At 41.2% G+C, this 27718-nt stretch overlaps 1 protein-coding gene across 1 annotated transcript in view; it reads right to left on the bottom strand.

The window, feature by feature from the left end:
* LOC116320112 (transformation/transcription domain-associated protein) overlaps nt 1-27718 on the bottom strand; it is a 79512-nt gene that overhangs the window by 8132 nt on the left and 43662 nt on the right. The window contains exons 50-68 of the mRNA XM_031739628.2: nt 27518-27697; nt 27097-27243; nt 26684-26803; nt 25004-25291; nt 24231-24368; nt 24022-24134; nt 23408-23543; nt 21076-21267; nt 18521-18716; nt 17692-17810; nt 17412-17558; nt 16630-16730; nt 14013-14214; nt 12632-12793; nt 7678-7768; nt 7142-7347; nt 6228-6489; nt 708-933; nt 196-413 (exon numbers count right to left, since the gene is read on the bottom strand). Coding sequence (XP_031595488.1) covers nt 196-413; nt 708-933; nt 6228-6489; nt 7142-7347; nt 7678-7768; nt 12632-12793; nt 14013-14214; nt 16630-16730; nt 17412-17558; nt 17692-17810; nt 18521-18716; nt 21076-21267; nt 23408-23543; nt 24022-24134; nt 24231-24368; nt 25004-25291; nt 26684-26803; nt 27097-27243; nt 27518-27697 — 3244 coding nt within the window. The remainder of the gene's footprint in view (nt 1-195; nt 414-707; nt 934-6227; nt 6490-7141; nt 7348-7677; nt 7769-12631; nt 12794-14012; nt 14215-16629; nt 16731-17411; nt 17559-17691; nt 17811-18520; nt 18717-21075; nt 21268-23407; nt 23544-24021; nt 24135-24230; nt 24369-25003; nt 25292-26683; nt 26804-27096; nt 27244-27517; nt 27698-27718) is intronic.

Below are 27718 nucleotides of genomic sequence, written 5' to 3'. Positions count from 1 at the left end.
GATGTCTTTGTTTTCCTGGCATTAAGGAGGAAAAAAACAACTAACAGGAAAAATTACTGGGATTAGTTACCAGCCAAAATATTATTTTAAACATCAGTATCAAGCCACAATTTCACAATCAGGAAATCTCTAAAGAAAATCATCCCGATTCCCTTTCTATTCCTAAAATGCGCCCATGCCTCATTTTAGTCATACCAGTAAAGAAGAGGTGCCTCTTGGTGGTCTCCTTTCTCTTCTCAAGACAAGGGTTTAGGAGCCGGAGAAGCTGCAAGACTCTTTCCTCTCGACGTGACTCAGTCAAGCAGGCATCATTCATCACCAGGTAGGGGTAGATCTTTCCATTGTGGCCGCGGATGTAGAGACGGCGTGCCGCGGTATTGTGTTTCTGAACAATTTCCACTCTGGGCATGAATCTGTAGAGCGTTTCAGAGGAACAGAATCAGAGCATTAGAGTGTTACAGTGTGGGAGAGAGGAAGGGTAGGACAACTGTGATACAAGAATGGCACTGGAGTACATGTGGAAGCCAGAATTTAAAATGAAAGGCTTTAAGATCAGGATAAAATCCCCGGGGGGGAAGCTCCAGTAAAAGCAGGTCAATCTGACAATCGTTAGCCACTTAAATAATTTACTAAGTACTAACCATGACTACAGCAAATTCCACATGTGCTTATTAGCCCGGCTGCACTCGTGTAGAATAATGATGTACCTTGCAATCTTGATGTAGTAGTGTGTGGGTTTGGGCATTAGGAATTCGCCCGGAATCTCAACTTCAGCTGTCTGTGCAGAGAAATTGCTGAGGAAGCGACACTTCTCCTCAATGAGGAAGAACTTGGGCAGCTGTTTGGTTTTCGCCTCCAAAATCTTGATCCACTTCTTTAGCTTGGAGATGAGATTGTGAAGCTTCATGGAGCCTGGCACACTGAAGTCGAAGTCTGTAAGGATGGAGAATAGTTATTTCCTTTACCCATTCATAAAAAACAAAAACAAACAAAAAAACAGAAAAAAACTTGACTTGTAGTGAAAGCAGCTTTTAAACAACAGGTCCTTTGACAGTTTGATGTGAAGATAACTGTATAAAACCAGATGCAACCTTTGAAAGTTGTCAGATATAATCTGCATGTGTGCATGGGGAAAAAGGAGTATGTTATAGTTGTCCCTCCTAAATGAACTACCCTCAAATTGCCCTTCGGCAAGACATTAATCCCCTAAGTGTTCCAGTGGACCTGCTTTACATCACCAGCAGGACAAGACTGTAAAACTGAACAGTTTCCGTGTGTGTGACCTTTAACCACCAAGCTATATACACAAAATTTAAAATCATTTTTAAAACTAACTTCGCTAAAGCTTGAAACCTAGAGACCAATCTGCAATCGGAGGACATTCCTACTCAAAGCAAAGTAAAACATAACGAAGAATAAAAAAGGAAAATATATTTCAAAGCTTATAGATCAAATGACATTTCAGTGTGAAGTTTGCAAAGTCTCTTTGAAACCACATATTAAGATTAATTGCAGTAAGATCTGGGTGTTGTTCTAATCCAGTAACTAAAAACACCTTGTTTTTACTCTTATGGCCTACGGCATGGCAGCGGTAACACAAATTTACATCTGGGAAACGGCCTTTTTAAATATTATGTTGCACTGTTGCCCACTCCACTCCAGCAGTGCCTTGCTTAAGGGAACGTCACAGATAAGTTATTCAAGGCAGCACAAGGAGAACTGTTTGCTCTATTGACTTAAAACTCCCTGTCGGAGGCCAGGAGCTGATTAAATTAGTGCTATAAAAATGAGAGTCTTAAAGTATTAAATTCCTGTTTCAAGTCACAACTCATATTCCACATAACATATTGAGATGAGCTGCAGCAATAACAACGGAAGGAGGGGAAGTGAGCCAAGCAGGTTTTCCATTTTAGAGTAAAGCCCCTAGGACAATTCTGAAACACGAACACACACACACACACACACACACACACACACACACACACACACACACACACACACACACACAGATGTGCACTCGACTACCTCTCCTATTTCAGTACACCCTGTTGTGCCGCCTGTTATAATGAATCCATGAAACTGCAAGGCCTTGCCATTTCAAACCCGTTCAATCTCTCCCAGAGTGAGACCTCCTAATACTTTAAATAAGCCCTTTAAAACAGCCAATGTTCTTTTCGGAGTGGCCCTATTTCGCTATCCGTCTGCCTGCAATTCACCTGCCTTGATAGCAGAGGTAAAATTGAAACAGTCCTGTGAAAATTGCAGCCCGACAACAATTCAGCACCATAAAAGTGTATAATGCTTACAAATAGAAAAGGCGAGGCATGCGCCACTGTTTCAAAGCCATGAGGCAATACAGTAATATCATTCCATCTTCATCAAATATAAAACGTTCCCTCTGTTTAAAACTGGAGAACCGTCACAATTCATTTAAAAAAATAAATAAAAAAGCTTAGCGTTTAACATGTTATCATACATGAGCTATCTAATACTTTTCCTGATAGAATCAGAGATTAACAGCTCACCTTTCATCATAAAATTTAACTGCTTCAGTGTGGTAGTCATATGCATTATGTTTAGGACTCAATGTGTGAACAGAGACTATACAAACCTGGGCCACTCACAGTAACTGAAATCGACACATTGCTCATTTTGACTAAGATCCAAATTGGAAACATTTAGTGTCATTTGCAGGCCGTCATTAAAAGGCAAACAAGATACAAGTTGTACAAACTGTGGTTACGTCAATTTTAAGAGAGTGAACATATTCTCTCTTTTTCATGTATTTAAATCCTGCTCCTCAGATGTGTGCCAACAATGTAAGTAGAGTCTGTTGCTGAGAAAAAACTTCAGGATTGCTCTGTACCGGGTGCAATACTGAAAGTGAGTGGATAAGGGAATTATTTTCAGTCCCCCTGAACTTATATTTGACCCCTGCTTGGTGGGGAATAGGATGCTGAGAAAAAGAGTGCAGTGTGGAAAGTAGCCAGGCTGTTCTCTGACCTGTGTGTAGAAATCAGTGCTGCTATTCTGCCTTACCTGGCCGTGCCAGATGCTCTACACTGCTGAAGCCAGGTTATAGATTGTGGAGCTGGAGGTGGGCCACCTTTCTATACAGAACCATCATTTCTTCATGTACTGTCCTGGCCCTGGCTTGTGCCTGGTTGACTTTTCTGTACCCAGTAAACTCTGCTTTCTTATGGCAGACTGGTGAGCTAAAGTTTTAAAGGTTTCAGAGGTCGCCAACATGCAGCATGTTTACATTTAAGACTTCTGACTAAAGACTATATAAAGTTACACAGGTGCTAAGCCAAACTGTTCCATTTAATTATAACACTTCGATTTAACTCAGCAAGACAAAAGTCTAACCAAGAGGCAAAAAAATCAAAATCCAGGAAATGTGTCTGTTTTTGTTTTAAATATATTAAAAACAAAAAACCTTTTCTAACAAAGGTCTCTGGAAGAGATCCACTGCTAAAACAGTAACTCATGCAAATAGCATTCTTCGTAATTGGATTTGAATGCCTCCCTGCTGCCAAATGTTATATGTGCACACATAAACCCATATTTTCCGGCCCACAAACCCTGTGAAAGCGAGTGAGCCACTAACGTGGTGCAGGGAATGGGAGCTTGGCTGCTCTGCAGTTCCGTAAACCCTGTTTGTTCCACTCTGGAGGGCTTGTGTGGTTTCGGTCTCTGTCGGCCCTGCTCCCGCGTAGCCGTGGGGACAGCTGCCTAGTGACGGTCGGCAGGCACCCTGCGAGGCAGAAGCCCTGGTGACGCCTAGCTGCGTGAGCACAGCTGGCGCCGTAACATCTGGTAAGATTCATCATCAAAGTGCTCATTCTGAGTCTCGCTCTGTCTTGTTTGTGTTGTTCATTCAATCAGTCTGTATGCAGCTCCCCAGCTTTTACCCACCAAAGCCACCACACCTGTCTTCATGGTTTCTCACCGACTTCACATTAGCTTCCTCCTCTCTCTTCTTCCATCATGTATATTAATCTCGGTCATTTTCTATGTTCATCAGGTCTGGTTAACCTGCATTACTACTTCTTATTCTGTTTTAGTAAGGAGACATTTTCCCCCAGCTGCTTTTCATTCACTCGCTCTCCTTGTCCTCCGTCTCAGGGCCAAACACATTAGCCGCACTGGCCTGGCTCAGTACTAGTTAAACGGGAATAGCAGATGAGACTAAAGAGCAGGCAGGAGGAGTTGTTTGGAAATGCAACAAATAAAAGGAGGCGCGAGTTTACTGTGGATGCAATTCAGAAAGAAAGCAGAAGAAAACAAAAAGGTTTATGTGAACACTGAAACCTGGAGGGGACTTGCAGATGGTCCATGTTTAAACTGGGTCCAGTGAACTGTGGTTCAACTCCCTTATGTAACGCGGGAAAACAGACACGTGGCTTCTAAAAAAACAGGAGAATGATTGTTTTGAGGTAACGTCTCAGAGGGAGTCTTGGCTAAACTAAAACTGCACCTGTCTTGCTGCATTCCACAGCTTTCACATGAATCTGAACACGCAGGCCAAAAACTGACCACAGGTTTCATTTACTGCCTTATAAGCATACACAGTGCATGACAGGAATTCTTCTTTTTGTGTTAATCCAAAACTGGGAACAGATCAGAGACTTCCTCTTGTTGCAGAGTCTCATTCAAGCCATTAGTGTCCATGTCTAAGCACTGCAGAGAAAACATCAGGAAAGTAGAAAGAATTTTCCAAGGCTCCAGGATATAAAAAAGAGGGAAATTCAAAGAAATAAACTACACGCTGTCTAGAATTCAACTGTTAATGGGCCATCTCAATTATGGCATTCTATTTGACATTAATGTGCCTGACACTGGAGGTCTGCCATCAAGTAAAACAAAATACAGACAAAAAAAAACAAAAGATAAAAACAAAAAAAAGATGCAACTGGACAAATTCAGTAAATTCTTTTCATTGCCGCTGTATCTGAGGACTTCAGTGAATCCACACTGACACTAGTTGTTTATGTTAGTAATTCACAACCAAATCTATTCCTCGGTAAGTTTTCTATAATAAGAACAAAAATGCCAACCATTATAAATCAGGAAAAATATTTTATCATTATGCTACAGCAGCAGAAGAGAAAGCAGACTTTTTAATTCACCTACTTCTGCCAATACTGTATGAGCTAGATTTGGTTTTGGCACAGCAGACACCTGGTAAACAATGCTCAACAACAACAACAACAACAACAACAATACAACAACTTTCAACAACAAAGCACCTGACTACTTACGAAACATTCACATTTCAGTAAAATGCCTCGTTTAACCAACACAATTTTATGGAAAGAATTTTTACTCAACTTTTTGTGGTCTGTAAAACCTGAACTGAAAACCGGCTTCACCCTCATATAAAACCTCGCAAGAAATAAAGTTGTTCGTTACAGGGTATTTCAATAAGTTGATAGAGGGTTTTACAGACTTTTGAAAACCCCCAATGAAACCAGAGAGAGCTTGAAATGTTTTGCAGCTTCCAAAAGAGCAGGAGGAAAACAAGTCTTCTGCTTTACATCATCAAACTTTGACTAGTTGTTGATATCATCACCGCAATGCTGCACAAGCTTAGAATAGAAATGCTGCTGCCTTGTGTATAATCAAAACCGGCGTGGGCGTGTGTACACGCAGTGTAATAAAGGCACAGACAGACACACATGCAAACACCTCTTTCTGACCAGTCACCAGCCCCAATCCCTCCCTAAAATCCAATCATCTAGTTGGAAACTTTAATTACACTGTAGAGAGCCAGTGCTCCAGCTGCTCCAAGCGACAGCGGCAGCCTGCTCTAGCACAGATATGAGCTGCACGAGTGTCTGTGTAGATATAATGTGACCGGTTCAATATATTGTTACAAAGGCCAGCCGTACACCTGACTTATCATTTAAATGAGTATAGACGTACAGTCGCACAAGTGCTGCTTTTGTTTGCTGAAAGGCGGCTGGTGTCTGGTGAGGGGCTTCAGTGAGAAGAGCTAGGTGTTGTTGGTCTCACTACGTGGCCACTTGTCACACCTTGTCATACTCTCACAAAACAGCTCCCCCCCACATTTTATGTCTTTTCATATTCACTCAATGGCTCTGACGAAGCTTGAAAACTGAAACTGAATGTAAACATGGAGAAACAACCTCAAACAAAAACTTCTTCAGTGCTTTGCCTTTCTGTATAGCTCTATTTGACAGTATTTATAAAAGCCAACCAACCTGTTGTGAACTGTCCCTTCATCTTTTGGAAAACAGGATCCTGGGCTGTGGCCTGGGCCCGGCGGGCCAGAGACTCAGAGGCAGCGCTGGAGAACATGTTGGAAACATTGGAAACGTTCTCCAAGCCGACGCCAAAGGTGCTAACTAGCTTCTTGACAAAGTTGAGTGTGTGGGGTGTGATCTTGGCATCAGACACTGCACCACTCTTTTCAAAGGCCACTGAGTAACATTTCGCCAGGCCCTGCTGAAGCTGTCTTAAAACCTGTAGAGAGAAGAAGGAAGAAGAGAGAATAAAGAAATGCTGAAATGATATGGGAATTATTAGAGATATCCTTTCCTTCTTACAGACTTTGACATAAGTCATTTCCTCAGGAAAAAAAAAGATGTAGCAATGTGACCAAATTGAGGGAAAGAAGGAAGGCAATGACTATGTTTCCCCTGCTTGCCCAGTGGAATGATGCATAGAGCCTGCAGCTGCTGCCCAGTGCCCCTGATCATCACAGGTAATCACACAGATACACACACATAACATCAGACTTCCAACCCTAAATCCCTCGCCCCCATCCTACACGCTCACAGCACCCATCCATCACTTGTCTTCTCCCCTCTTACTGCATCACCGTCTGCCAGACTTCCCCCTACAGCACAGAATAGCTGCTGTGGTTGGAAGCTGCTTAGCAAGGCTAAAACTATTTAAAAGTGCATCAAGTTCAGTTTGGACAAACGCACCTCATTATATGATGCATACATGCTTAGCTTTAGAGTTTCACATGACCCTCATATACAGAAGATGTTCCAACTGTCATACATGAAAATGCTCAATGGCAGCTGTAATATTTTCTCACCTTCTGATCCTAGGCTGCACATGCTGCAGCAAAATCTGTTCTGCACCTTTTATTACTATTTTTCCTCACCTCTTCATGCCAGTTCTCTCTGAACCACACCATCTGGTCTACAATGCCCTCCAGGGAGGAAAGCAGTGTGGGGTGTAGCTCCCGCTGCATGTGCATTATACGGCTGCAGCGCCACATCGGGGCAGTGGCCCTGATTGGCCCTGGGTCTGAGGCCCCTGAGTGAGGCTGGGCCCCAACTGAACTGGGCTGCTGCTGTCCAGATGAATCTGGGAGAAAAGAGTGGAAAAGAGGAGAAAGCAGTTGAGAAATGATGGATTAGAAGAATGCAGAAAAGCAAAAAAGCGGGAAAAACACAAGATGAGGCCAATTCAACACTGTCCTGATAAATTATTAATAGATAAATGTGCAGGTAAAGTTACACCGCTAAGCATATTCCAAACATATTTTCTGCGCCTATACGTGCTTTCAAACTTCACATGTTAAAAAAAACAACCAACAAACCAGACAAACAAACAAACAAACAAAAAAAAAACACTTTTTATTGTTCAAAGTGTGCTAAATCAGGCAACACACCACACGGACTTATGTTTACTTACCACTTTTGTAGCGTTCCCTCTGCTCGATCTTGAGAGTCAGGTAAAGGGTGCGGATGGGGAAGTAGACAGCCTGGGGGTACACTCGTCCCACCTAGCAGATAAAAGAGGGTCACAGATTACATTTCAAAGACTCCCCCTAAGGACTGCAAAGGAGAGAGAGGGGTGGGGGTGTAGATAGAGGTAAAGAGGGAAGCGATAGAAAGAGAGACAGTGAGAGAGGGACAGAGAGATACTGTATATGTGTCAGGGTGAGAGAGTGAAAGAGAGAGATCATACAGATACTGCCAAAGACCTGTGCTCTTACAGAGGGGGTGTTTGAAGCTTTGAGTCAGTGGAGTTAGGGGAGTTAAAAACATGTCATGGCTGAGCTACAAAACTCAATGTGACTGATGATGAAACTGCCTTCAAGACTTCCAAGAAAAGTCACCGACACCACTGGAAGAGTTAATGGTCAAAGTTGGGACATAAGAGGTTATGAGTTTTAAATGCACAGCAAATTTACCTTTAAGTTACTGGAGTGCAAATCCTTTGATAAGTAATACACCAGGTGAATTCAATGGTCATCTTTTATGTATGATTTATGTATCTGTACTAAGCCACTGAGCCATCCATTCTACCATCAAAGTATTGTGTTTTTAAAAAACAAACAATCAGTGAACTCAAATTGTTGGTATGTGGGATAAATTCTTCTTGATGTTGTATTTTTCTTATATTCTTCCATTTATAATGAAATTATATGATTGGCTGTTTAAAGTAGCTTTACATTATTCAGAATTCAAATAACCCATTATAATCTTCTACTGGGCCTTAGGGCAGTCCTGCAGTTCATCTTCAGTCCGAAACAAGCTGTTTTAGTTCCCGTGCCTCTCCCCTTTAAGACAATTTTCTTTTAAATGGCTGCCCCTTGTAAACAGAACGTTTTAACAGCAGGTCAGTGGGACTATAATTTGGTCATCTAACATAACTGAGATGACCATATTATAGGTGCAGGCATCATAATTTGACACTGCCCATCTTTAATATGAACATCCACCATGTTATCAGGATACATTGGAGAGAGAGAATACGCATGACAGATGACAAATTATTGGGGAAAAAAAAAACAAGTCAGTGTTTGTGAAAGGTTACGATGTACCAATGTGACTGAGCTTCAGTTAGCTTTTAAAGTTGGTCACACTGATTCTCTTAAGACATTTCCCTCATTTGGTGTTTTAATAATAGTGGTAGGGAATGCTGTCCAAGAAATTTAAAAACCCCCTCCACCAAAGGTGTTAAATAGGGTGTAAGAAAACATTCAGTGACCCCTCATACCCTATGGATGGGTGACCGTACTCCCATCAGCATAGGAATATTTCATCTTAGGATAAAGGTGATCACTCAGAACAGCTCTGTATTGATTTACTTTGACAACAAGATCCAAACCATGCCAGCAAAATACAATAACAAAGCCACCAGGTGCCCTTACTGCAGGGGTAGAGTTCAGCCTTTCCTTCAGCCTTCAGTTTGCAAATACAGTTCGCATTAACTTGTGACAGAAGATTCAGGTGAGTCTTCAACTAAAGAATCTTATTTTGTCACAGTTGCCCTTTCTCAGGCAGGATGTAACACATATATTGTCCACTCGCTTGCAGTTAATGCACTGAACCTTTAACTGTACACAGGAGCCATCGGACATCGCACAGACTTTGTACTAACAAGCTGGCAGGTTGGACACTTGCGCTGTCACGTGCACCTCTGCTGGGCGATATGTGGAAAAGTTCAGGACTGCGGTGTGAATGTGCAAACAGCATCTGAAAGCTCAGATGGTGATATGAAAAGTGTTTGTTTAGATTCACACTGTTTAAACCCTAAAAGTCTTGAACATGCAGTAAAACCTCTGACCAAACATCCATCCACACATTTTCCCGTGGCGACAGTCTAAATTCAAGTCACATTTCACCAAATAACACCACAATGAATGACAACCCGTGCAAATTGCAATGTAAAGCAATCTCTCTTTGGATGAGCACCGTAAACTTGACACTGATATATGACATATATTCCCTGTCACTGCACAAAGTGAGTGCTTCAAGGCAGAACACGAGTTGTGACAAACCCCACTAAATTTTTTACAATATTAAAAACTGTAAGCCAAAGTAAAACAAGCCTGGCCACAGTTTTGCTGAACATTTCAAATATGGCCAAATTGGAGAATTGTTTTAAAAGTGCAGTGTAGCTGCCTGCAGGGCAGAAAAGGATAAATCCAAAAATCCAACAAAACTAAGCTCAATGTGGCTAACGGTGGGCCGAGGATCAGTGGTTAGAGAGAGAGGGCTACAGTAGTGAGACAGAAGACGACAGAAAAGACTGAGCATAAATGGATTTTGGAACCTCTACGCTTTCTTTAGCTTGACCCACATTCCTGTGACATCTAGCTGTCTTTAGAAAGATTCTCAGACTGTACCAAATCATGATTACATAAAACTGAGTTCAAGTTGAAAATGGATTAGCCTGTGGCTATGTAACACACACTTGTACATCTCCTTAGGTTACCAAAAGAACTGTTCCAGATCTCAGCTGGTCTGAAATTCTTCAAGAGACTCGGCTCCCAAAAGGAATATAACTCTACACTGGCCCGAAGGTGGGGAAGACAGAGAGACAGGAATAACAAGGTAGTGAAAGGCTGTGGCCGCTTTGGGTTGAAGCCTAGACATCTCAGAAGTCTCATAAAGTCAAACAAATGATTATTTAATTAGGAAAAACTCTCCACTTCCTCTACTTAATGCGATCCTTGCTTTTAAACAAACACATACATGGGAACTACATATACTATACATATCTAGCAACATTAGTGTACCCATTAATATTTACTAATTTTATATGTTGTACAAAGAGTGAATATGCTGTTTTCACATTCTTCTTTTTCAGTGTCCCTAAAACAGAGAAAAGGACTTGAAATGAAAAGTACAATATGGAGCTGACAAGTGAGATGTCAAGAGCAAGTGGAAGAGGGAGTGCTAAGTGTCAGCTAACAGCTGTATTAAAGATGAAAGAGGAAGGAAGGCAAAGAGGAAGAGGAGGAACCAGAGATCACCGCACTAATGGGAAGATAAGAAATGTCATAATTTGGCACGGCTGAGGTGAGCTAAGGGGAAGAGGGAGCACGCCAGACACGGTGCAGGCAACGAGGGAGGGAGCATGTGTGGGAAGGGGTGCTGAGATTCTCTGCTAACTTCTGATTCATCTTCCCGCCTGCCCCCAGGCGCTCTTCTCCTCACCTTCATCAATATTTCAACATACGTTTTTTTAAACATCCCGCCGCCACAGAGAAACTCTAAATAATTCAGTCAGGCGAGAGAGATAAAGAATGCCATGCATTAAAATGTGGTTTGTTCTTTACACAAAAAAGGCAGAGAAGAAACGGGTGTCAACCTTTTACACTTCAGTCATAATAGCATGAAAAGGCGGACCAAAAGGAAGAGTCTCTATGGAAGGAGAATTTGTATAGTCACAGACTGACATCCATTTTATATACGTACAGAAGTGATTCAGGTTAACTGAGAGATTAAAGCTAAGCTTTTTATCAGTCATGTGTCATGGTCTAATATATTTTAAAAAGATTTCCAAAAACCAAAACAGGAAAATGAGGGTTTAAGTACTTGGGATTTCCACCAGTTGTTCTAGAACTGAAGAAGCCAGTTGGGCCCATATTTAACTCTATAATGCCCCTTGTATCACAACTGATACATGAGTTTCTGAGACCTCTATCTCATCAACATGATCAATACTTGCCATAATTTCAAAATGTTATGGACAAAACCCTTTTTTTGTGTCTAAAATTAACATTGTTGTTAACAAGAAGTTGCCAAAAACACCCAATGTATCAAATGCGATAAAAAAAATTTAATAAATATATTATAAAAAATATATTATACACAACATGATATGGCAAAAACATTTTTGTGGATTTTGTCATAAGGGTTAATAAACATCTCAGTTCCCAAAAAAATCTGAATTTTCTGGCTATTTTTTGATGGGTTGGGTCTTACAGGGTTAACGGCTAACTTTCATAAATGCTATTTCTTAATGGGCTTAACAACCAGCCATCAGTGACATGTCTCCTTTTAATCTGCATACTAAAAAAGTAAGAAAGACTGCTAAAGTAAAGTAATCTTCGCTTCTTCACACTCACATACACACAGTACTTATGATGCTACTACACACGCGCCCAAGGGCTAGAGGGGGCCTGTCAATGTAGGCCCATTTAAATTCTAATAAAATGCTTGGATTTGGGTTTATATATATATTTTTATTATATTTTCCTTCTAACCTGTAAATATGTTTTTTTTATTCAGCTCTCCAATGTGTGACACTTTTTAACTTTATCCAAGTCACTTTAAAACCTCGCCTTTTCACTCTCGTCTTTTTATCCTCCTTCACAGTTTCCCTCATATCCTCCATACAACATTCCAGCTCTGTTGAGAGGATGGCTGTTTGTTATAGCAGACTACTCTTTGAAGATCACCCTCTTCAAATTGTGCGGAAATAATACTCCATTAAGCAAAGCAAATTAGTCCTTGGTTTAATTACTAGCTCTGTTCCTGCAGTGCGGATGCGTTCAATATTAACTTTATAATCATTTCTTGAACAAATAATTTAAAAACCAATTCACCAGGGACTAGTGGAAGCCAATAAATTGTTGTAAAAGGGGACACTAAAAGAATCTGGATGCTTAATTTGGTAAATAGAAAGCAGGAGAGAGACTACTTTGGCGTGAATGCAGTTAATTTATCTTGATTAGAAAGACGTGCATAAGGACTGACGCTTACACACTAAGCCAGATGTGCTGCCCCAAATGCATACAGAGAGCCAAGCAATACTAAGATTGATGGGTGCAGCAAACATCCAGACCCACTGAGAGCTGACCACAGAGATTTTTGACTTAAGCACAAATAGAGTTTTGCAAAAGCCTCACCTGACTTATTAGGTTAAGCAAAGGCTTTCCTTCTGATCCAACCAGGCAGGTCAGAAGCTGTGGTATCCATGCCAACCACTGGATGGGTGGGACTCCAATACAGTACTTGTCAACAGCATCGGCCAGAGTGTTCTTGTCGTCAAAGCTGAGGAGCCACAAGACCTATGGGTGGGGGAAAAAAAAACATGTTAGACGGTGGAATGGAAGTCAAAGATAGTTGGGGAGAAAGGACAGAAGCAGAAAGAAGAAACAACAAATGTGAAAAAGGTCACATAAAGGTCAATAATAACAGTCACAATTATTCACCTACTGCAAGACACCAAATCGTAAGGTGCAACATTGCTACCACTAACTAGGCGATTGCTGTGCAGAGCAATATACGAGTGCATCTTGGCAACCCTCAGTATGATCAAAGCTGAGCCATGTGGTGGTGATCTCTCCTCCCCTGGTAAGCTTGTGTGTGTGCATTATGATGAAGACATTATCCCCCCACCCCCCTTCCTGTTTCTGAGTACACAGATTGTGCATAATTACTGATAATGACTGGTCATCTCGCTTCATCCATCAGGAGTAAGCGCTGCCAACCCACTTTGGCAGTACAATACTTATGGGTGGGGTCACCAGAAAATAAACAAAACCAAACCAAAAAAAACCCCATTTAATATGAAGGTGAAGCTGGCATTAAATTATTTAAAAAGAAATCGATAGTAACATCCGATCTACACACACACCAAGGTGGCTCTGTGCTGTGGTAACTTTTCAAGAGGCTACACTGAATGAGTTAGTGTCCATTTAAGAAGGTAGGATGGTTGTTAGCAAGAGGTTCCATCTCTTTACCTCCTAGGCTCTGCCTGCAGAGTTGCTGTATGGGGGAAATCGGTCAGACTGTTAGAGAAAGGTCAATTCATGTAGAGGGTCATGAGATTGGAGTGTCAGGGGATGCCATTAGTCTGTTGACCCCAAGTGCCAGAGGATGGCCTTCACTCCACCATCGATCTACTGTGGGAACCCATCCCCGCTGCCTACCCTGCTGCTAGACTGTAATCGATCAAATTACTACTCTACTTGTAACCATGGCTAAGCCTGAGAGGTGGAAAAAAGAATGGCTTTCTTCTCATTGGCAGCAATAATGTATGGGTAGATGAGGTCAGGAAACTAGAGAATGAAAAGTGACCCCCTCTTGGAAAAATAAAAAAAAAAATCATGGCTTTAGGCAGGAAGATTGCTGGTTTCATTATCAAGCAAACAAAACATTGACAACTGAAATCAAGAGATAAACAAGCAACCACAGAAATGTTGCCATTATCAGCATTTTGCAAGGAGTTTTACCAACCATGATGATCATACAAATCCCTCCCCTGCATCCCACTTCTCTTATCACCTTTGCGAGGTACTTGCGGGACTTGCTCTCATTTTGGTGGCGGCAAGCATGGAGGTAACAGGTGATGGCAGAGACTCCCAAGTGGAGCTGACGATCTTTAACGAAAATGTTCTCCAGGTAGTCGCCCCACATGGCCCAGGCTTTCACCAGAACGTCATGCATCTGTACTGCTGCTGAAAAAGCCTTATTTGCCTCCTCTGACCTAGAACAAGAAAGAAGGGAAAGGAAAAGTGTTAGAGGGTGAAGGGTATATTACGGTTAATGAGTGTCAAGGGCAAGTGAGAAAAGGGAGGTAGCTGGGGGAAAGGAAATAAAATTGAGTGAAAGGTGAATCAGAAGGGAAAAAAGAAAAGGAAAATAGGTAGAGATGCTGAAGAGAGCAGCATGTAAGGGGAGAAATGGTGGGAGGCGATCGAACAAAAGAAAAGGAAAAAGAAGGAGTGTGCGAGAAATGTTGATCACATCTTGAATTATTAACTAAACATCAATAAACCACAGATTTTCAGCTGCTGTAATCTTCAGCGTTTTTCCTCATGGTACTGTAGAATAAAAATTCATCCCAGTATGAATTAACAGTTTTGTTTTACTATGTGGCTGCAGTATGCACAAACACACAATCGTAATATTCATCCACACTCCGCTTTCATATAAACCAGATACTGAACCAAGGTTTTACGCTCCCACATCGCTGCCACATTTAAGTTCTTTTTGCTGTCACTGAAGTTGTGAAGCAAACAATTAGTTTATTTATTTAATTTGGTATTTGGTGTTTACTCTGTATTCAAAATCATGACGCATTCAAATTTGGTTTATATTGACTTGAATTTCCCCGATGGCTCCTTAAGCAAAATAGGGCGCTAAGAGAGGTTTAAATGCAGACGCCGGCCAAATGGACAGAACCATCTGCTGTATTCACATGAGGAAGAATTGGTCTCTTCATTTATAAATAAGATAGTTTGGTGGAGTTGTTTGTCATTTGACTTGGTCAGGTTATTGGGTATGGTTTTGTTAACTGTTATTTTTCAGTATAGTTCTGTTTAGGTGACCTCTTTTATGGGGCCACTTCTTAAAATAGCTTATTTTCTTGATGATGGACTCTTGATATCATCTTCGGGGCTTTGTTTGTGTGGGTATAATAAAATCCACATTTTTTGATAATTATATCTGTGTCTGCACTTATATGAACTATTTGGTCTCATGGTATTATGTAATATATTTTAAACCTAACTGTACAGATATAACTTCAAATCTATCCATCCATCACTCCATCTTAATGAATTCTTGACAACTTCTATTGTGGTATTGCGGTCCAGCAATCACACACTTAAGATTCAATACACAAACTATTAAATAGCAGGCTATGAAACAGACAAGTAGACCCAAGTTTTGACTGCAACATTTATGCTGACAGGGAAATATATTCTGAATCATCAGCTATTTTCACCATGCCAAGAAGCTTCTAACCGTTGGCACGCAGTCTGAATAATTTTTACACACCTTTCAGCCTCTGATTAATAAATAAGATGCAAGCGGCACCCCGAGACGCACTACCCTGCAGTCAAAACAAGGAGACAGGCCTGTCAATGAAAAAGTCTTACTGAGCTGAAGTTGGTGAATGGACCTCCATTTTAGGAGTGCTTCCAAAACAGCTCTGCCACTTACTTGCAGTGAAATGTCTCCCAAGCCAATCAATTAAAATGTGTTATTATAAAAGGCATTTGGCATGTGATTAAAAAACGGGAGCTTGATTGCTATGGGAGTCAGAGCCGAAGACCCTCCAGTAATACTTAATGGGGTTTCCTCAGTCGCTTTGCGAGTGTTAAAGTACATTAACGCTTTCTGCTAGCCGGCTCAACAGGAGCACAGTCACCCAACAGACTGTCAAATATTTGACACCCGTTTAATTGACTGATCCCAAAATCCTTAGCACATGTGGTTGCACATGCACACGCACACACATAAGAATCTCTGAACCCCTCACCCCCACTCAGCTGTTAATTCTCCCCTGGTGCAGGGGAAACTTAATGATTGCAATAAACCCTGCTGAGGTGGAGGCAAGTTTTGCTGATCCCAGAGATTCCTGTAAATTGCCTAGAGTTAATTATTGAGCTGCATATACATTTAATAAGCCTTCCTCAATTTGTCTTTCACCCCTCAGGACGCCATGTCATGACAAAATGACGGGCAAAAAAAAGAAAAAGAAAAAAAAAAGCTGGTGCTGAAGAGGAAGGAATGTTAAAGAGTGTGGCTGTGGGTGTGCAAGGCCCAGCTACACATGGAGAGAGCAGTTGTACACTCCACAGGCAAACCCTGCGGCGAGAAACAAATTACTGACACCTGATGACAAAGATCTCATCTAAGCCATGTCACATGGGTTACCTGCTAACAGAGCTTTAGAGGTGGATTACTCTGAGGCAAGAATTGCCAAGTAAACATAACTGCTATGTACTGGCAGGATGAAACACCCACACAGTGTCAAGGGACCACTGACACAGTTTCAGGGCAATGTGATGATGAATAAAGGGAAGGCAGCGGCAGAAATATAAACTTGGATGTTGACAAAAAAAAAGCACAATGCATGAAAGGCCATCAAAGATGAAACATCTGGTTAACATACTTGTTGATTTGAGCCAAGAACATCCCCTTTAGAGCGTAGAACTCGGCCGTCATCTCCTTGGTGAAGTACTTCAGGTTGGTTGACTCTATCACTTCTAAACCCTGACAGACAGACGCCAGAACAACAAAAGTTTAACTTCAAACAAAACTGCAGCAGGTAAACTTTCATCTACGTTAGGCGGAAGATTTCTCAAGAAGTACCACAATGTTGTGTTTTAGACAGAGCCATAATCACAGGTGAAGAACAAACAAACTGCTCACTGTTCATTAAGAAGTAAGAGTAGAGGTGTTAAGGGAACTAAACTTCCATTACGGTGAGCCTCTGATTAGGTGTCCCCTATGTACTGCTGTGACAAACGATGTGTAGCAGGAGAAAGAGACAGAGAGAACCACAGATGAGATAGAAGAGAGAAAGGGAGAGAGGGAGAGAAGAGTGTCTACTGGCACTTTTAATGACTTGTGGTGTGTTGAACTACTTCTATTAATCAGAGCACTCCATGGGCTTAAGAGCAAGCTCCTGAGTTACACACTCTCTTATAAGTCTCACTGCTATAACTTGTCACCTAGAGCCACCCCAAACACTTATTGCTCTTTCTATAGCTCCCACTCAAAGTACCCCTAACTATGCCTCGAGCTACTGCTGACAGATATCAGCCCAAATACTTAAATTACTAACGCGTCAAATGCTTCCATGAAAGGTGAAAATGATATATGCAGAAGGTAGCAGTCGCTTCAATTTGATATAGAAGCAGAAAGCAGAACACATGGAGCTTTGTATCTCACCTGCATGCACTCATTCTTGCCCATAACACCTGCCAACTGCAGATAGCACTTGACCTGCTGCCTGATCTTCTGGAAACAGTCAACAATGGGCACTGTGGGGATGGTATGGATACGACTCAGAATGTCCAGAGCCACATTCACCAAACCCTGTGGGAAAAAAGTGCGATAGGTTACAATTTTTTTTTTTTTTTTTACAGATGGATGCTAAACGTGGCATTGGTCTGATCAGATTGCATTTATTCATTTTAATAGAAGTCAGTTTGTCGGCTTGAACCAGTACCTGTTTGCGAGCTATCTTGCCGTACTGAATGATAGCAGAAGCTGAGGCATGAACTCCCAACATGGCGTTGTTGTTGTTGGGATCGTGTTGTGTGTTTGTCTCATATGCTGTCACAATGGCTGTGGACGGACAAAAAGACAAAGAAGCATTTTTTTCCCTGCACAATTGATAAAGTTGATAAAGAAAGCTAAAAGAGGGGCGCTTAGGGCAGTCTGAAGGGTGGGGAACTTCTAGCACTCTAAAGGCTCTGCTGTCATAACGCAGGGGAGGGCACTGGGGACACTAAACGTATTGAACAGTAAATGAGCCATGGCGATGAATTTCATCAAGAAAATTCCATTTCACTTTAAGTTTGAAGGCTGTCATGTATAAATGAAGTGGATTTTATTGGCATGGTGCTGCAGAACCACCGCTATCATTATTTCAGTGCCTCTCAGTAAGAGTTGAAGCTCAAGTTGCTTGAGACATCACATTTTGCAGTGGCTGCCTTTCTGAATGGTTTCAAAGTCACTGCGGGAGAGAGCTGAGCACTGAGCAAGGTAAACATGTGTGTGTCTGAGTGTGTGTGTGTGTGTTGTGTCCTGCAGTGAAAGAGAGAGTGCTTTAGTGGGCTGACATTTGGCAAGGTACTGAGACCCTGAGGGGGTTCTGCACGTCATGGCCTTTTAAAGAAGAGCCCTTCCTGGAACTAGTGGACACCAAAGCAGCAATGTGAAAGTGTGTCTGCATGAGTGTGGCATCCTGTAACACATGTACAATGGCTACATTTATGTTTCAGTATATCATGGTCTTGCATTTAGATGCAGTTGTGTTAGAGCACGTGTCATACCTTGGTAGTGATGTTGGCGCCACATGAATATGCTGCTCCAGTGCGACAGGTCGTCAGAAACAATAGGCAGTCGGTTCCTCCATGTTTTCACCACAGTCTTCATGTCGTGGAGGCTGGTGTTGCGGCCGAGGTTAGCCGTTTGAAGCCCTGCATTAATTTGGGCGGCTTCTTGCAGCTCAATGATCTGCTGTGCAGCCTGGAGAGAAATGATAATTAAAACTCTTTTGTATTTTTTATTCAATATTCATGATAAACTTAAACATGCCATTCTGATTCTTCGACTATTTCTGCTGAAAGTTTTATAACTAAGAAGCTTTCAATAGGAACTCTTATCTTATGATAAAATAAATGCTGACTGCACGAGAAAGTAAAGTTAAAAGTAGTTGAAAGCAATACTTATTTATTTAGCAAGGACAATGACATCAGGGTAAGTAACCCTCGCTTATTGTTAAGACAAAAAAAAGCCAAAAATCACATATTCTGATACCATGGGGAGCTAGGGTTACCTCAGAGGGTTCAAATAGAATGAGAAGAGGTTTGAGTAAGGGAGGACTGATTGAGCTGTACATTGCCACTTTAAATTGAACATGTAGAATTTTATTTGAGAATCTGAAGTAGCAGAAACATATCAAATGGTTGTCTTGCTTGCAATAACTTTTTCTTTGATGTCGAGTTAAAATTTTGTGTTGCCAGGTCTGCTCCTACAGTCGGCGTTAGAGATTTGGTCCAGAACGTACACCAGCTGATCTTAATCTTGTTAATATTTTGTCTACACACCTAAACAAATGTAAACATCCATCCAGACTTCCTTGCTTAGTTTGCTCTGCGAGATATACACATTGTCCATCTGCCATCAATAACCGTCTTGTCAAGAGAATGTTTTTGGGGGTTTTTTTTCTCGTCTTTTCCTACTTTTTTAAAATTTCACTTATTAGCTGTTATAAATGTCATGGTGATGGATCATTAAGTTGGAAATATCAACCCACCGATATATTGACATTTAGAATTTTGTTAACAGAAAGATACGAGTAGAAGCCATAGCTCGAACAAGAAGGGTGATGGCAAGAAAGATGGTGTGACTGCTGTGTTAACAGAAAGGAGACGTTCATGTAAAAGCATGGAGATCATCCTATTATGAACTTTTACACTATTTATTCGTACATAATGCTTTCACGCCAATATGCCTCAATTATTATTGGTCAAAGAAACCTTGTGATGCTGCAGATTGTTAAAATGTCACAGGAACAAGAACAAAAACATACTTTGCAATGGAAATACAATGCAGCAGTAACTTTTTTTTGTGGCAACAAAATTATTTTGCATGCAAAATCATTATGCCTTCCTACATTATTCAATAGCTAATCTGCTTGGATGTGGCCAAAAAAAAAAAAGAAGACACGGAGATGGGGAAAATGTGAAAATGATAAGCGAGGGCTTCTATCTCATTCTGTGAAAAGAGGCCTCATTGATTGGCCCAAAGCAGCATTGTGAACATATAATCAATCATTCCATTATAACTACTCATCAATCAATATTAATGCCAGCCCTCGTAATCAATAGCGTGGATGATAATCCATTGATCGTCAGCCACTGCTGAGAGCTGGGATTTGATGATAACTTGATTCAAATAGTAGTTGAACCCTACTGTATTTGCAGAGTCTGGGCTTCTTGGTCTGTAAGGCTCATGGAGTCGTGAATTTGAGATATAGAGTTTGGAATGGAGATTTACAACAGGCCGCTTGGCTGGGCAGAGGAATAAATAGCTTGTTTTCCCTTGGCTAGGCTAAATAATTGGACTCCACATATCCGAGCACATGCACATGCACATGCACATGCACATGCACGTGCATGAACACACACACACACTAACGAGGAACATAGTTGCACAATTCAAATACCCATTTTGAAAAGATAAATGTAGTAAATCAGAGCAGCGCTGAAGACTTAACCCCCCATTCCGGAATGAAATCTCCCAAAACAAAATAAATTAGGCCGTACAATATTTTTCACAATTATCTGTTAATATCAGCTGATGGCCCATTTCTAACCTTCATTCAGACTATCCCATTCATCATGTAAATGTAATTCTGCTGCAGGTATTTAATCAAATAGTATCTGATGGCAGGGAAGTAATTACAGCCGTTCTAAACTAACTCTTTATTCTTCACTCTTTCTCCCCGTGTTCCTCCATTCTGTTCACTCTCCACCTTTTTCAATTTTCAGTGCCTCAGTCTGCCGTCTTTTTTTCGACTCTCCTTTTTCATCTTTGCCTTGTCTATTGTAATCTCTTGTGGTGGAATCAGAGAGGCTTAAAGGGTTTTTGATTTTTTTTTTTTAATCATCCGTCTCAATTTTACAAGAATGGAGTGAGAACTTGGGGAGGGGGCTTATCAGCATTTCTCAACAGCACAATGTCTTAGGGCCACAGACGATCGCTTGACATGCATCTATTCAAGTGCTTATCACAATAAACTTATTTTCCTCGGTACCATTCTTGGTCATTTGACTATGTTTTTGGTCTAAATCCAAACTCTTCATGTGTTGGGTATACTGACCTGAAGCAATGGCGTGTGCACATGGGAAACAATGTGAGGCAATCTCCTCCACTCACGAATGGCCAGACTGGAGGCCATCTCCACCAGCCGTTCTATGAAGTTGAGCTGCTGCTCCTCTGGGTTGCAGATTGCCAGGTAGCCACGGTGCATGTTCACCTTCCAAGCCATCTCCTTAGGGCAGCTCAGCTCCACCTGGAAATTCATACAGCAATAAAATGAAATAATTAAACAAAAGTTAACAATAGCAACTTAATAGACGCTTCACAATTTTGATTCAAATTAGCATACTTTTAACGATGACAGGTAAAAGATGAGATCAGTCTCGTACAGCAATGGACTTGTGTTTTACTATCATATACCTGCCACAATAATTTACAAGAACACTGCTGTTGTTGAAAATCTATACATTTCCTTTGTTCATCAGCATAAATGTGTGGTTTGAATCCATCTTATCGTCGTTCTATAATCTACTATCTCTGGAAAAAGACAATGAGAAACATCCTTCTCTTGCATTTTTTTAATGTTGAAAATAAATCTACTTTTCTTTCCCCCAAAAAAAAATCATGGAGGGAGAAACACTGGATAAAAAAAATCTTGTGAAAAGTGAGTGTCAATTTCATTTTAATGTCATTTTCTTACAAGAGGTAAAACACAGGCTATGTGAATAACAAGTGCACAACGTTGTGCTTCAAATATAAATATACATATACAATATAAATAGTTAAAAGAATTTCACACATGAACTTTTGACAATTTTGTGTGTTAGGTTGGGAGGTTTAGAAAACATTTACATTCTCACATGTACTGCTTTTAGGTAAATCCCAGAGGAGTTCATATTGAATTGCTTGTTTGTTTTCCTATGTGTATTTGTCGCCATAATGTCAAGTAAAACAGCGCACACTCTTCACAGTGCTGTAGCAGTTTTAATTACATGAAAACATCTAAGGGGAAAGGGCCTATGACATTTTCCTTGTGCAATTTAGTACTTAGACAAATGTACAACAATATTGGTTGCGATTTATTTTGTGAATGGGTTCAGCGGAACTTTTGTACTAATGACTAATAAATTTGACACGCCTGACACAGAGGCGAAGAAGCAGAAAGGGCCTTGCTATTGATTAATAAGCTCACCGCATTAGCATCAAACAAATAACACCCGCAGGGAGCCTCCTGCGTCACACCTGTGGTCTGCTGTTGTGCGTTTATAAGTGAGCAAGAGACACAGAATGACAGAAGGCCAAAAGAGTGAAAAGAGCAAGAGAGTGAGGAGGTATAGGTGCGCGCATTTGCGAAAGCTCTTCCGATGCTGGAGAAAATTACAGTGATCGGTCAAAGCGCACTTATCGGGGGTGACGCTTGATGAATATCCTGGAGACAGGGCCGCCCTTATCAAGAGCCAGCTTTAATTGAAAGCAGGGACATTTGGACTTCGCCTCTGAGCTGGTGAGGAGTGGGCATGCAGGCAACTGAAAGCCTTGCTCCTCTCCTCCACCATAAAACAAATCGCCCTGCAGCAGATGCTGGGGTAATTATTCACACACACAGCTGTCGTAAATATTAGCTGTTGTAGCCAGAGCTATGGAGCGAGGGATGAAGAGATGGGGGTGAAAGTAAAAGTAGGGTGGGCAGTAATAGTAGAAAGAAGACCAAGTAAAGAAGAGAGGTTGGGGAGGCATGAGACAAAAGAAAGAGGAATGAGTAAACAGAGGAGGCAAAAGAATGAAACAAGAAGGAGGGGATATAGTGAAGCTGGTGTTGGCATCCAGACAATTTAATTAGATGTCACCTTTGGACAGAGCTGCTCAATGGATTGGTTCCAAGTCTCCTTGAAAGAGCAAAGTAGGAGTATTTGTTATGTGTCAAGTACTATCACACGCCCGCCACCCATCTATACTTTGTTTTAGGAAAACATGAGGCCAATAAATTCATGGACTAAACAGCTTAACTGCATTTCCACAGCTTTATGGCCGCCACTCTTATTCTTCCAGGGTGTGTGAGGTTACAGAGAGGTCAGACAGCACCAATATCAAGTTTCTCTACCTCACGCTAACATGAGGCCTGGGTTTAATATCCAGGACTGCACTAGAAACAGGAGTAAAATGAAAAAAAGAAAAGTTTAGTGGAGCTGTCTGGTTCACCGGGTTCATGCCTACAGGCTCCACTGTGTCTGTGACTTTGTTAGTGACAACTTGCGGTTACTGTTTCTATTTCCCGTGAAACTGTTATTGGTACCTTTTGAGGACAGTGAGAGAAGAAATCTATGTGAATGTGTATAGAAAGAAATACACACATATATATAAATACTTATATATTGGAACTGTGCACCCCTCACCTGCACCAGAGCCTCCTTCATAGCAGTCCAGTTGGAAACCCTCCAAGCACACTCGAGCACCAGATAAGGGTTTGAATGGCCTTTAGACTGGCCGTATTCAGTCAGTGGTTCCCACTGGTTCAGTTCCTTAGAACAGCTAAAGACAAAGGAGATGAGAAGTTTAGCCAAGATTACATTTTCTATACTTGACGATAACATTTCGTCACATTTTTTATTTGCTCAATCTACATTGCTATGTCATTTTTAGGCCATGTTTTTAGCATCAACAGGCTGCTTTGCAACTCACATCCTCGACAGCTCCGCTTTTTCTTCCTGTCTCTCACTTAATCATCATGTCTGCTTTGTTTTCTACAAGTCTTTTAAAAAGTCACAATGTATCATTTAAAACCCTAAACATACTTTCTAAGCGTTATACATTTCTGTGTCCTTTTCATTTTAGGAATGATCTTCATTGTAAAATGCAGCAAACACCACGTAAATTCACTATATTCACAGCACATTTTTTAAACAAGCACACATAAAAACACAAGAGAAAGCTGGATTTGCAGGGAAGCATGAGGGTCATTTCTTGTCATGACTCTATCTTGTATGGACTTAAGAAACATAAATCTTACCGTATCCAGTGGTCCTCCCACAGCTGGTACTCGGGGAATACTGCCGGGGAAACATTGCTCCTCTCGTGCTCTTTTCTAGCCTTCTCCATTGCTTTCTCGTAGCTTTCCTGAGCCTGAATGGATGTGTTTTGGGTTAACAAAATATACATTACAGTATAACAGCACCACAAATTACTACCTCAGTGAGTCTACTTTAAGCTTCCTCTCACCTGTTCAAAGAAGCCATGCTGCTCATAGGCAATGGCTGTTGCCGTCTCAGGAAACTTGCACCTCTTTTGCCACAGGCCTGCCCACATATCCTCCTCTTGGAGTAGAGAGTAGAGCTCTGCCAGAGAGTCCAAAATCTCCTATATGGAAGAAGAACACAATGTGGATAGAAGCAGAACAAATTGGATCATCTGCAGTGATCAAACTGTAAATTTAATGAGAGCAGATTTGCTAATGAGTCTAGTTCAGACAGGATAAGAGGGAGATTTTCCAGCTTCAAAGACGAGGCTGCAGTGACGTTACAAATATATGTTTAAACCCTCCACTGTGGAAAAGAACCACTAATGAAAGGAACAGCAGCAATAAGCATGAAAGATTTTCTTTAGTTTGTTGGCCAAGGGAGCTAAGTTCATTTTATTTTGTTTAACGCCTGACTCATATCAGTCCACCGACTGTTAGCCTATGAGAGATATCTCTGCATATCTGTGATCCTATATAATTATAGACCATAATGGAAAAAAGATGCTTGGGTTAGAAATATACTTTATAGCACAATTTATCCAGCAGAGCAAATATCTTTAGCACATGTAGTAGAGCCTGCACAGCTGAGAAAATGGCAATGACTTCAGGGTTAAGTTGATCGTGTATCGCAATATCGGAGTTTATTTACTCAGTGGAATTCCTGATTTTATTGGACTTTTCTTTGTCTTACAGAGTCCTGATTTTTTTAAAAGCCTTAAAAAGTCAACACACAGTCTAAATGAAAACCCATTACCTGCTGAGGTGGCGTGATGCTCTCCTGTTCGTAGAACTCTGTGCTCTGCTTGGGTTTACTGTGCAGACTAAGACCTTTTTCAAAGGCCTGCTGCTCCAGCATGAGAGTGGAGCGTAGCCAGAGGTTGTGAGTCTTGCCCAAGTACTTCAGGACACAGGGACGAATGGGGATAGGAGGTACACACTGGGACATGGCTTCCACAAAGCAGTTTAGGGCACTCGGCTGGCAGTCCCTCTGGGCCTGGTGGCTGCCACTACAAAGGAAAGGACTCATTTCTCCGGACAAAGCCTGGAGAGGAGAAAAGGCGAGATCATCAACTACCCAGTATTACTTTAGCAGCAGTGCACTGATACGACATATTGACAAAGGCATTGAATTGCATGTACGGGATGCAACATGATGCCATTTTCCAGTAAGAGAGTGCTGTTCAGAAACAGGAAAAAAGAGGCAGACAATAACACATAGGAGGAATGGGAACTGTATGCTGCTTTTCTGTATCACACCACATCATGATCAACAAGTTAGTCAAGACCAATCAGTGAACCATGTTGCGCTTTTACATACATATCTACGGTATTTTCTGCAATACTGCAAAAACATGGTTACTGCATTAGTATTACAGCATTTAACCACTTTGTCCAGCTCTTTTTAGAAGCTGTCCTTTTTTTAAAGTAATACAACTTTGTAGGAGTTGTATATTTATTCAATACAACGTGAAAATCAGTGAAAAATGCATAATATGCTAGCTTGAATTGCACGCTGCCACTCTTTGCAATCAGAGACTCGCACATTTGGACAGAATAGACCTTGAGTATGATCATGGGGTTAGTGCTCTGAAAATCATGACTGACACACTCTGATGTATTGGTAATGAATGCAATTTTCACTGCCCGATGACAGCATGGAGTAATTTATGCCTTAATGGTCACTTTAATTAGACTGGTGGTGAACGCCAACGTGTCATCAAAATCCTTCCGATGGAAAATATACTTTTCTGTCATTCCCTTGTAAGAGTCAACCCAGGGATAGAAAGCCTCAATTGCAGTAATCTTTCCATTTTTACCATAAGTTGGCATAATCACTACATAAAATGCAGAGACAGGCATCAAAATAAATAACTTAAGTATTTGTGGCTTGAGGTCTGGCATAGGAATAAATTATTCAGAATCTGACCAGTGACTGCATCTCGTTTAAAAGTTCGATCATTTTAAATTATTTTGAGACAGAAATAAGACGCTGCCTGTTTGCACAAGTTATTGAAATGGTACAGAAAGGCACGTGTTTGTACATGATGACCACAAAAAGAAAATGTACACGTTAACTAGAAATAACATCTCTTGGTTTTAAGCCTCTACCTGCTAGTCGAGCTGCAGTTTAAATCTACTGACATTTAATAATAATGTGAACACTTCGAAGGAATTTCATAGCGGACACAACAAGCCTAAGGAAGCATTTAAATAATATTTCTTTATGTCTTTGGATGAACATATTGCTATTGCTGAAGCTAAAACGAAATCATCATGCAAATTACAATGCAGCATGCATGTCTTTCTCTTGAATATTCACAGAATATCGGATGGTTTGGTCATGCACGTCACACACTGTTTTTGTCCATTCTTGCTCTGGGAGCAAAAAAAAAGAAGGAAAAAAAAAAGAAAGATGCTAATAAATTATACTCACATGCTGCTGTCTGTCAGACAGGATCTTCCAGAGGCGAGGGAAAAGCTGGACCCAGGTCCTTTCAGCCAGCGGTGTGGAGATGTGACAGAGCTGAACCAAGGCGTTTAAAAGTGCCCCCGTCTAACACAGAAAAGAGACAAATGAAAGCTTCTGGCTGCTGATTCTGCAAGGCACTGACTCTTAATTCATGCTTTTAGGGCTCAAGAATATTGCTGACATATCATCCTTCTTGGGGGTTAATGAATAATGTCACTAGAACATGAAAATGTTTTGAAACTATAATTAATTTAATACATAAAACATTGTTTTTGAACTGCAAGTAGTCAACCTTGGATGATCTCTGTAATTTTGCCTGCACTCTATCAAAGTTCAATTCAGTTCATCAGCTGGTCAAAACTGAAGGAATGCCTTACCTTGACTTCCCGTAATGAGTCAAGAAACTTGTCATGGCGGTTGGTGAGCATGTGCAGCTGGTTGCCTGTGTCTCTCTCTGCTTGCTCCTTAGTCTTGGGAATGGCTGTCTGGTCACCTGGTGCTAATTCTATGTCAATTTCTACATCCTACCAGGGGGTAAATGAGGAGAGGAAAAACATGTATTGTTGTTCAAGCTTTGACATTTAGTCTTCGTGTTGGGCTGTTTTTGAAAGAACATTTTATCAACAGCTTCTTGATAATGGACGAATGACGACAACAGAGACAATTTTTAAGACGAGCAAAGAGGCACAGCATTAGTCTTTTCTTAGACCCACAGTATGTAAAAACTCCTAATGGGATAATGTGGCAATTTATGTGAGACACGTTGCGAGGCGTTGTGCGCCTGTCTGTGTATCTCACCTCCTCCTTGGTCTCGGTGTTTTCCCTTTCGCGAGGCTCCTGCTTGACGTGCGTTGCCATGGCAAAGGCGGCGCGGTCGTGGCTGTCAGCCAGGTTGATGACGTTTGTGATAGATGGCAGCATGGATCCCTGGCAGCTGGTGCCAATGATGGTGTTTCTTTCGCAAACTGCCAGTAACAACTATCAAACACACACACAGGT

This window comes from Oreochromis aureus, linkage group 8, assembly GCF_013358895.1.
Source record: "Oreochromis aureus strain Israel breed Guangdong linkage group 8, ZZ_aureus, whole genome shotgun sequence".
NCBI lineage: Eukaryota > Metazoa > Chordata > Actinopteri > Cichliformes > Cichlidae > Oreochromis > Oreochromis aureus.
The sequence above is the reverse complement of the archived record's forward strand: the minus strand, read 5'-3'. Positions and strand labels throughout refer to the sequence as shown.